This window comes from Bombus impatiens, unplaced genomic scaffold (genome assembly GCF_000188095.3).
Source record: "Bombus impatiens unplaced genomic scaffold, BIMP_2.2 scf_0203, whole genome shotgun sequence".
NCBI lineage: Eukaryota > Metazoa > Arthropoda > Insecta > Hymenoptera > Apidae > Bombus > Bombus impatiens.
In genome coordinates, this window is record NT_176622.1 from 1,001,556 (window position 1) to 1,013,623 (window position 12,068).

At 34.5% G+C, this 12,068-nt stretch overlaps 2 protein-coding genes across 2 annotated transcripts in view; both read right to left on the minus strand.

Moving 5' to 3' along the window:
* Positions 1–10,364, minus strand: part of LOC100741135 — a 27,914-nt gene extending 17,550 nt beyond the window's left edge. The window contains exons 1-5 of the mRNA XM_003487776.4: positions 9,740–10,364; positions 6,788–7,349; positions 4,784–5,330; positions 3,748–4,069; positions 3,434–3,677 (exon numbers count right to left, since the gene is read on the minus strand). Of these exons, the coding sequence (XP_003487824.1) occupies positions 3,434–3,677; positions 3,748–4,069; positions 4,784–5,330; positions 6,788–7,349; positions 9,740–9,747 (1,683 nt within the window). The 5' untranslated portion in view covers positions 9,748–10,364. The remainder of the gene's footprint in view (positions 1–3,433; positions 3,678–3,747; positions 4,070–4,783; positions 5,331–6,787; positions 7,350–9,739) is intronic.
* LOC105680478 lies at positions 9,920–11,700 on the minus strand. Its single transcript, XM_012383044.3, has 5 exons — positions 11,410–11,700; positions 11,176–11,317; positions 10,972–11,093; positions 10,467–10,892; positions 9,920–9,931 (listed from the first exon to the last, which is right to left on the minus strand). The coding sequence occupies exons 1-5, from the start codon at positions 11,698–11,700 to the stop codon at positions 9,920–9,922; spliced, it is 993 nt and encodes a 330-aa protein (XP_012238467.2).
* Positions 11,701–12,068: the final 368 nt, after the last annotated feature.

Genomic DNA, 12,068 nt, shown 5'->3' on the forward strand with positions numbered 1-12,068 from the left:
AGCTTTTGTGGAAATTTAAAGATAAAAATAATATTCGCTGGATTCAGTTTAGAAATTTTTGAAGTCCTAGTTAGTTGTTTCTTTAAAAAATCTTCTTGAAGAAGAGATGGCTCGAGGGATTTCTCAGACATTGAATTATTAATTATAGCCAGCTTGACCGTATCATAGACATCTGAAATAAGAACCAAGACTTAAAATAAACATTGGCCTTTATCTGTTCTTATCTCCTTCTGGATCAATTCATGGATTTACATGACTGGACAATATTCGTCTATTCCGTAACAGTTAAATATCACTGAATTCTTCTACTCGTTTTTCTGGGTCACCTTCCACGTAGAAAGTGTGACAGATACAGGTGCCGCATTAGAATCAGACTCGGTACTCGATAAATATACAATTCCTATATTTTACAAAAACATTCAACAAATTTTAGTATATCTTTCAATTATATATGGTCGAAGATACTTTTCTGAATTTCACACGATATAAATCATACAAATTGTAAAAGGCTTTTCGCAAATACCTTGTGACAATCGTGATCGATATTCCTAGGAAGAATTTCCTTAAAGCTGATGTTTATTTCATCTGCAGGATTGACTCTCAGCGAATGTACAGAATATTTTCCACACTTCACGTTTCCACAACGTCGAAAGAGTTTCCTCGCGTGTGAAAATATACGAATACAACTATTGCCGCACAGAATCTTCATTGTAAACAAGAAATACGCTGGTTCGCATAACTGGTTCCGTAGCTCGTAAATAAGAAACTGACTGTGTGCTTGACATCGATTGCAAGACTGTGAACACGTTGCATGGTTTTATCGCGTGGCAATTTTTCGATAATTTTTTTGATTCGCCGAACACCTTCTGAGAACTAGATTCTTATCAGATGACAAGAGATCGCGGTGTCTAGCGCGAACAATATAAATTACTAAGCTTTGTTGAGTGACAACTGAATGAAAAACCTATACAAATAAACCTTTATCTTTGTTGTTTCTTTTTCCTGAGAACCACTTGTCTTAAAAACAATCGTGCTGCTCTGGAGTAAAAGATAACACAACGAGTAATTGGACAACTTTGTTGTTCCCCGCTTCTAAACGTACAACTTGTAAAGAAAAGTTCTCGTTACATAAACGAGGGACGATTTTAGTAGCTGTCAGAAATTGGAGATTGTAATTAAAGAGGTTTATGTCTACAAAATACATTCTTACAGAAAAGAGTCTCTAGAGTCTCAACAATCCAATAAAGTTCTCAAAAACGATGAATAGCGCAGACAGAAAATGATCTTCGTCTCCCACCCGTACAAGTATACTGTACCATGTGGCGCGTTAAAAATATCCAAAATGCCTCCTACTTGATTTCATCAGGCTCACATATACACACGCGATATCTTAGGTTTATTTAAACTCCTCCTGCTTGAAACGCATCCTCTCCTATGTACTCATCGAAACAATAAACTGCTGCTTCACTTTCACTGGAATTCTATTTTTCCTGCTTCTCTTGTGTCATTTTGCGACTTCAGAAACTCGCTGCACGCTTCTTTCTGTAATTACAAACTTTTCAGAAAATAGAACGAAGGCAAAGCAAATGTTATGAGCCATTAGCGATGACGACTCTGTTTCGAATCTCGTGGATGAAATCGCGCGCCTCACGCTCTGACGATGATAATCAGTATAGCAAGTATACCGCGGCTGACACTGGCCGATAGAACCCTTGGAAACCGACGCTACCGACTGACTAACCGCTATCACTGATTCCAACTAAACTGACTGACTGTCTGATCCCTGTTACCGCGGCCAGTCGAATGCTGGCTGCCTGGAGAGATATCTTGCACTTTTACAGCTGAATGCACGCCAGCACAGAATAGAACGATATTTAAAAGTAAAAGTTCCCTGCCGGTTCTTTGAACACCTTCAGGATGCGTTGTCTTCTTTGTGATTCTCGACGACGAAGATCTTGTGAAGGAAATTGAAGATGCGTTTAGTGGAAAATAAAATTACCGAGCAGATCGCAGGTGTAACATGAGAGTTTAGAAGAAATATCTTCGAAGAACTGTATGATTGTTTAGAAAGTTTGATTTAAATCGGGAGTGTAGATTTATGTAATAAACAGATCCAGTTTCTTGTCTAAACGATAAATCTTCCACGTGCTCGAGGAAAGGTGTTTATGAACCGTGGTGTTTATGAACCGTGGATTTTTACATCAATGTTGATGTTTTTAGAACATCGTTTTTTTTAAATACCAGTTGAATCATGAAAAACATCTCGGTAGAACATCTACGAATGTTCTTCGATTGACCCAGTAACTTTGTCCAATATGAATTCTTCGAGATAGATTTAGTAAAATATTTAATTACATTGAATACCTTGCAGATAATTTTACTTTCCTAGAAATCGTAAGAATTTTATATGTCTACAATTTTATAAACAGGGAATGAGGAAAATAGTGACTATAAGAGTTACGTTCCATTCGACTGTGTCTTGGCATAGAGCGAACATCGATTGCTCCTACGCAAAGAATGCACAAAGCGAGCGTACACGTGCATAACACGGTTTGTAAACACGATGATCCGTATGTTGAATGAGTAGGTAGATAAAGATAAGTATGCACATTTGTACGTACAAAGGAAAGGCATGCATAACAGATTCCAAGGGAAAAGAAACGTAAAAGAACGTTTCTCCGGCTGCCACATTCTTGCGTCCTTCGTCGACAGGAATAACAATTTGTAATCATCGAAGATGCCACGCTTTACCTATCTTCGAAAATATATCGATTTCCTAAAAATATTTCAAATTCTTTATCTCTCTTACGGCAGAACAATCAATCCTCTCAACAAAGTTCAAAAAAAGGACGAAAAAGGAGACAAATGCAGATTAAAAACAGGAGAATGAAATATTGTTGAAGAGATATAAACAAATGGAAAAAGTTGATGTCTGTGCAGGCACATTGTCAGTTCATTAAAGTTTCCTACATACTGAGACGAATTCCATTCCTCTCGACGAATGAATAGTCCGTTTGTTCGCAAACTGGAGCACAAGAAGCATGGCATTGCGTAAGATAAATTACGTGTTTGTTCACAGAAACGACAATGTATTGGTAGTGATGATGTGTCGCGCAAAACATAGTCTTTTTCCTTCGGTCTAACATTGAAATATTTATACACCTGGAATGGAAGTATGTCAAAATGACGAAGATAGAACAATGGGTTTCCATAAATTCTATTTATTGATTTTTCACTTTTTCTCTTCCGCAATTTATATTTTTCGCAAAACAGCTCCAACTATTGGTATATAACGTACAACCTTCTTTAAAAATCAGTTATGGCGTAGAAACAAATTTAAAATCGGGCATCATTTTGTTTCTTGAAGTAGTACAATATTGTGTGTTTATCAGAACATTAAAATGAAAAATAATTTTTAAATACTAGCACTCACCTTGGAGGACTTGATCGGTTGTAATTCAGCGACGTCAGATTCGTCTCCACTAAGGCTAGATGTAGTGGAACAGTCTGAGATTTTTCGTGCTGGTGGAATGTTCAATAAGCCAACTTTTATATCTTCTTGCAACTCTGAAGAGTTCCGTGGCATGTACTGCGTAAACTGCGTGTTGAGCTTGGAATAGTAGGTGTCAGTGGAATCCAGGCAAGAATTTCTTCTATTTCCAGTCTCATTGAGGTTTCTAAACAGAATATTCATTAGTAAAGCATCGATTATGTTAAAGAAGAATGAAGAATTTAAGAAATAAATACCTTACAGCAACAGCATTTATAGAGTCAAGACACAAACAGCAAGAGTCCGAATGTCGTCTACTACGGCAGACTTGTAGGAACTGAGTATCTAAAGATTCGCGTATTTCGTCACAATCCAAGCAAGAGCAACTGCTTGCTTGGCTAGGAGTGCCACTAATCCCTTCATATTTTTCAAGATCAAGATCATTCCTCTCTAGTTTTTCATCTAAATAAGAATAATCAGAGTAATCACTAACAACTACGCTGGGTGTTCTCCAATATCTAGGTCTTCCCTCATTATGCTCAGTCTCGCTTCCCTCCACCATATTTGTACTATCCCATCCTGCAAAAAATGTTTCATAATTACTTTAATTTTTGAAAACAGTTCCCCATCCTATCTTACAAAAAATTATTTATCAAAAAATAAACTAAATTTCATTTGTAAAATATTCAGAATTCTAGCTTTATATTAAATACTTCAATTTCTTCAAATTTCATATAATGGAATCTAGAAAATCTAGATGGAAGAAAAGATAGTCATGAAAAAATATCAAATAAATTCTTAGAATTCCTTTTCATAATCGCAATATGAATTCTATATGATTCAATCGTGTGAATTGGCTAAAAAGAAGTTATAAATAAACTGTTGCAAATGTTAACACAATGTTGAAGTTTAATGGATTAATAGAATTCAATAACATAAACTGACTAAAAACAAAAAATGACAAATGAAATATTACAAATGTTAACACAGTTTTACTCCTCAATAAGTTAAATTAAATTAACATAACAATCAATCATAACATCATAGATTTATCGCCAATTTTCAAAAGGCAGAACTTTCAAAAAATGTTAACTATACCGCCATTAGGAGAGAAACACAACGGGTCAACAGAACAGAACGAATAACACGTAAGACGATGCGAGAAAAAAGAAGGAAAGGAACGATGATGTCATTGACACAGCACGCGTGGTCAGGATCGTGTTTTCAACTGATTCTCCCCTCTCCATTGTCTTCGTGAGAGAGCAACTGGTGGCATGATTCCATCCCCCTCACCTTTTATTTGGTCCTCGTCGCTGAGCACCGCACTATCGGAGCTGCAGCATCTAGTAACCCGTAGTTTGTGTCGTTTCTGTTGGTGAGTAGTCAGAGATGTGTCCTCGTCACTGGCTGCGGCCGAATCGAGGCTCCAGCATCGGGCCATCGATCCTCTTCTTCGATCCGTGTCCGTTTCAATACCTTCGTCGCTCTGTGGACTCTTGCTCAGGGATCTAACAACTGGCATTCTCACCGTGTCGAACTCGTCATAGGTTTCATTCTCTTCTATAGGGTCGACGATACCCTCCAGGGCGTTCTGTTGCTTCTTTGACTTCATCGTGACCCCCTTGTTCTTCTCACCGAGCACTCGTTCCAAGCTTTGAACCAAGTCGCATACCGACGAGCCGGCGTCACTCTCGGCGACGTACTGATTCTCCACGATGCCTACGCGTCGTTTTCGCGACGTCTGTACCGCGTTCGAGGACGATAAATCCACGTTCTGCTTCGAAGATCGACGCTCCACTTCCGATTTCTCACCGCTGAGGAAATTATTCTTCGAACATCCCTGACAAAGTAAATAAATATATACATATACGTATATATTATATATGTGTATGTACATAATTGATATATCGGAATATTCCTAGAAAAGCCACGTTTAATAAAACACAATATATTATATATCGATTGATTCATTTTAATGCGCGTAGATTATGGAAACAAAATTATTTTGCGGAAAGTTGTTATCAAGAATATAAATTAGATTTATTTTAATTTAATTCAAATTTAAGATATTTTGATATTTCATTGGCTCTACAATGATTACTACGAACGACAACTATGATTATGTTGGTAAAATTTGGAACCAATCTGAAAATGTAAAAAATTAGTTAACAAAGTAACTCGAGTGTATACAATACGAAGATTATTACGGCGAAATAATTTTGGTTTCTATGGTTTACTTCTTTAAACGAATCAATTGATATATAAGTTGTCTCAGGAATCATATATGAAAAGCACATCGAAAATATAGAATAACATTTGTTCATACCACGCTTCGTCTTTAATAAAATTAAATTTGAAAAGTTGTTTAGTATAAGCGAATTTGGCGAATTACCGAATGAACGTGAGGAAACAGGATCGACAAGAAATGATTGTACATGCGAAAATAAGCGAAAAATGTAGAATAAAGCTGTTATGTTTAAGATCTCATTTCCAAGAAGATAGTGTTTGAACGTGTTTAGTTAAGGATTAGCCTGAGACACTACGTTCTTGATAAACTTTCAAATTTTGTTTTCTCGAGAACTGAGCGTCCTGTAGATAAATTTTATTCTACATTTTCGATTAATTTTCACACCTAGAATAACCTCCTGCCGCTTATTTAGTTCTGTCCAGCTCGAAATTAATTAAATTCAAGTATAATGACAAATTTTCAAACTCAATTTACTCCAAAACGAACTATCATATGAACAAATTGTATTCTATATGTTCGAGTTACTTATTCATCTCCTTGCCGATTGTGCCATGAATACTGGGACACCCTGTATAATATACAGGACGGTCCGTAATTCATGGTATAAATTGGGTCAGTGGGATTCTATAGCTTAAAATCAAAAATAATAAAATTAAAATTGCAAATCAAATTTGAAAATTTCCCTTAACACAAATACCGTCTTAATTCTTGACTAACACTTTCCAATTCTACTTTCTTCAAGAAGAAGCATTAAATGACAAAATTTTACTGTATATTTTCATTTTTATTTGCATATGCAGAATAACCTTCTGTCATTTGTTTATTCCTGTCTAGCCGGAAATTGGTCAACTTCACATATACCAAACAAACTTTTAATTTCAATTTTCTCGAAAACAAAGCCGTCAAAACAATTTCCTTATCCTTGATTTTCATTTTATTTTGCACCATAGAATCTACCTGACGCCATTTGTACCATGAATTACGGGCCACCCTGTATGTATATGTTGTATGTATTTGGTGAAACGTGGCTTTGCTATATAGGAATATACCTTGTTCTTCGCTTCGGTGTAGTCTCGTCCTCGTAGCAGCTGTTTTAATTGTGTCGCTTCAGGAGTTAAGGAAGATTGAACCTCACATCGACTACTTCGCCGAGGATACGTGCATTGTCTCAAAGGCTCTCGGTTGCTTGATGTTCGATTTGAAATACAGGAGACGCATCGCGCACTGATTCTAAACCAATCGCGGCCACGGCGCCGACGATAGTAGAGGTCGCCATGTTCGTTTCCGTGAACCACGTGAGAGATAGATGGGAAACGTAGCTTGATCAACTGACCCGGTTTGAATAATCGTCTGCAATTCGATTTAAAAGAACTCCTGTTATGATCTTCCGAATTGTCTTTCTTTTCATTCTTCCTTTCACTTTTTTTTCCATTTTTAAGTAGATCATTATGAATTGAGAAGATTTGATCTTCGTCGATGTTCGATATGTAGGTTAAGTTCATGATCTTCGGAAAATTCACCCTTTTCTTTGGTGGATGATTTATCAAATTGCTCCCGATGCTGCTTCGCAATCGGCCTGCGATGACGACATCGTTCGACGAGATCGCCTGACTAGAACATGAATGAGAGAACATATGATTCGAAATTGGAATGCAGGGAAATTCATGGAACGATCTGAATTCTTATGATGACCTAGACTGCACATATTCATGCAATTTCATATTTTTATGAGCTTAATCAAAGGATTGGAATTTAAGTAGATACACAATATCACAAATCACAATAAGTGCTCTACATTGAATATATTTTTGCATATTATATGTGTTCTATAGATCTTTTGAATTTTAAATTTCCTAAAAACGCATAAACATCCACAATTTAAATGGTGAGTGTTTGTAAAGTATGATAATTCAATCGTTAAAGATAATAACACATTAAAGCCCAATATTGTGGTAATATTTTATTCGTAATTTTTTTTTTTTAATCAATTTACCTCGTCGTCTTTTATTTTTTAACGTTCTAGTTATGAAATATTTCTATTTCTATTCCTATTTCAATTCATATTTCTATTCCTGATTCTGTGTCTTCCACTTAAATTTGTTATGAAATTGATCCTTAATGGATTAACGGAAAAACAATCTCATAAATTCATGAAAGAATTCAATAGATTTTCAAATATGAAAGATGGCATTTGAATTATTTATTCAATGGGTATCATTTCATCCTACACATCGGCGTCCATGAAGAAATATCGCTATAAACCACCTTTATGACAGTATATTACAAACGACATAAATTTTTGTTATACTAACACTGTCACTACAAGCTCTTATCTAATCTTGGAATTATAGTTACACATAGTGCTATTCCCCATATGGGACGGTAACTGTGATTCTATTTTGATATACTATGTACATATACATATTATGAGCCATACAGAGCCACAAAAGAGTGACGATATTATAAATACATGTGTATTACTATTTGTATACTTGTATGGAAAACAGTTATGTATATATTACATGTATTATATAGAACATCTTGAAATTTGAAATTAATCTGAAAATGTATTTATTGCAACATTTAATAAAAAAATTGTCTTAAACTATATAACAAGTATTAAAGACAATCTTGTTGAATGTCATCGTTTATTAATACATAAACGACTGTTTAAATAATTTTGTAATCTAGAACAGATACAATATATACATACAAGTTTTCTATGATGAATGTTCAAATATCAAAATAAATTCGAAATTTTCCAAAAAGGGGCCAAAACATCAATGATATATTTGTTTCTATGTGAAAGTGATTTTTTGGAAAACGAAGAATTGCTGAAAAAGATGAGTCAAGGATCGTATATCCGGGTCGAAGAAATGCGGAGGGAAAGATGCGTGGAAGGTATGCCAGGGTTGCTTCTTGCTTCTCCGATTGACGTCATAAGTGCGTCATTGGAAGCAAAGAAACAAGAAAGTGCGATTGAATGATCGCGGTTGCAGCAACCGTCGCGCGTACCGCTCGGTATCGTTTGATTCTTTCTCTTTCTCGACAAACGGTCCATTATCTCGTCAGTTCAAGTGCCCCTTGGCCACTTGAGCCTATCTGTGCTGCGACCGTTTCGTTCGACTCTCTTGTTCATTGTGCGAAATAACCGTGCACACTGCAACGAGCGTAATATAATGTACATTTTTTCTCTTTTCTATTGTCTCTGTCTTGTTTTTTTAATATCGCCCACGCGTAGTTTTCTATCGGTCGGGAGTGCCCGCTAATTACACACAGGCGGCAGTATGTCCAGGGGAAGATAAGATTACGACACAGGATCCTCGGTATTATTTTTTTTTTCTCCATCAGAGGAAACGAGATGTAAAATACGTAAACATAATTACAAGGTCTGGAAAAATATCAAGTTTAAGAGTATCGAGTAATATTTTCCCAGTTTGTTTTTCTTAATTCATGTTCATCGATTTGACATTGTATTAGGACGGATGGTGTTTAATAAATAGAGAGATAGAGAATATATTTGTAAACATCGTTTTCGATGCATGTCATTACTGAAAGAAGGGGATGTCGTTTTAATAATTTTTGTTTGATATTCATATTTTATTGGGACAAAGGAAAAGTCGATAATGTAGGAAGAAATTGCATAATTTCTATTTAGGAAGTCGAAGATGACACGACTGATGGAAGGTTATAGCCAAGCCTACTAGCCGGGCTCATATTTGTGACGAAATCAGGTCAGTGTCGGTCCAAGGCTAATGACTCGTACGTCCTAAATAGGTAATAACATATATCATGTGCCCGCATTAATTTCCAGATGAATAATATTTAGGAAACAATTTGAGGAATTTACTATTGAATCGAAAATGTTTTACTCTAACAATGGAGTGACAATAAGAATTATTAGAAAATATTCATGCAAAATGCATATTGTTACAAACATGCGTAGAATAGAGAGAGATATTTATCATTCTAAATTTTTTATTTCACTGTACAATTCTTACCTGTCCATATTGATGTCGTGTTCTGCATTTTATTCCAGATTGGTAATATAAAATAATTTTATAAACAATTATTATAAAAAATTTGTAAATGCAACAAAGAGTTTTTTTTACAAGAAAACAAAAAAGGAAATTTATTGTATTTAATTTTGGACACGTTTACGTCACGAAACAACCTAACTTTTAAACTAAAGTCTGAAAAATTTGACCAAACATTCTTTATGTTCATTGTTGTTCGCTATCCACGGATAATAATTTCTGATTGTAATAATTGAGAAAAGCCATGTATGCAATGATTGTACGTCAATCGTAGCTGATGGCCGACTGAACTCGAGATTTGAACTTGACCATACCGCGGAGACCACCTATACTCGAGTTCCTGTGTAAAAGGAGGGGATCCATTGCATTGAAATCAATCTCCTAGAAGGGAAGCTTTCCACCTACAATTGACGCAAGAGTTATTGTCGCGATTGCATCTATATCGTAAATCGTTAACTTTCGTACGATTCCTAAACGATTTATTTTCCTTCCTCTAATCTCGCAAAAAACGAAAAGATTATGAAATTTACGATTAACAAATTCAACTTTTATTAACTCTTTATGCAAAACAAATCAAGAAATTAAACAAACTTCTTTTTAATAGATTGCGAAATCAGATTATGTATCATGCTTTATATAAATTTTCAGTCATTATTTTTCGATTTTAATAGTTTCCTTAAATTTAAATGACTTCATAGAATTTAATATCTGCATATTCAGTAGGGTCCAAAAATAATGATGCAAATATGTAAGGTTCTGATATAGTCTTCTCTCGTTCATAAGGCTTTACCCATTTATTTACTTCTTTAATTTTTAGATTTTTAAAAGTAGTTTCAATGGATGGTTTGGTAACTAGAATTGTTCCACTTTGGATAGTGGCTTTTAAAAAAGCCCAAATGTCTCTATGTACTGAGTGTGAAACATAAAATTCAAATGGGTTGTGTATAATGATAATATTACTCTTCTGAATGATTTCAGGACATTCCTCAATCCTCCTGTTCACAATCTCAATACGATCATTCATTTTATATTTATTTACTATGTCATTTTGGAGTGAGCAAAGTTCTTTGTTCATTTCAACACCAATAATCTTCTTGGCAGATGTGAATGTATATGCCTGAAGGACAGATTTTTAAATAATAACATACATCTTTTAATTATTGAACTGTTATTTAGAAAAGAAGAAAAATCATTACTCCATATAAAACAGCACCCAATCGGGATCCTATGTCAAGTACAACTTTTTCACTTAAACTTGGTAAAACACTGTGAAATATATACAATATAGCAGCCACTGATAAGGAGTGTGAAATGATATCTAAAAACAAATACATTTTGTTTTCATAAAATATGATTTAAGGAAATCACATAATCCAAGAAAAATGTTGAGTGTTTCTTACTGTATTGTTTCATATTGCTGGACCCACAGTCAGCACAATACAAAGTATTCAGCTCCCCACTTTCTATAAGTTCATCTACTTCTTTTTCATCATAAAGAAATGCATCAACATGTTTTGTTGAACAAGGATCACAGTCTGAGTTCTGCAGAGTTATAAAACTTACGATATCTTTCTTTTGTAACATATAGGTTGAAAAATTAATATATAGTTTTACTTATTTAGAAAATAGCAGACCTGTCCAATCGTTGGTGATACAATTTCCTCTGATGGAAATATTCCACTTGTTGGTACTTTATTTCTGATATTGAGGACAATATCTTTTATAGTGTTTAACTTTTCTTCCTGTGAACTACGTTTGTTGTGACAATCACCTGCCATGCCATATGCATTCTTTGAAAGAGATTCTATCTTTACATTCTGTGGTTTCCAATTATCAGCAATGAACGATAAAAATGTTTGTTTACCAATTTCGTTTAAAGAACACATGATAGATGTGAACATTTCTATAGCACTTTCTACAGTCATACTAACATTCGTATCCATTATATAGGTTCGTTCAATTTTTCAATAAAAATAAAAAACATTTAATTTTATGATTGTTACTCGTATGTGTTATCATGCATGTGTATCAGTTATAGGTTATGTCGGATTGAATTCCATATTTGAATTATACGTTAGGAATAATTTACTAGAAATATCACTAAAATTCAAATTTAAAGTTCTTTAACGTATAACATTCAACATGAAGTCGAACCTTTTTTTCAGCATATTTATTAAAAAAAAATTAAGTACACAAAATGTCGATATGCATACATAGATACATAAATAATTAGTCTTAATACTAGTTTGTATAGGCAAGATTTAAGGCACAATATGCTCCTTCATAAAATTTG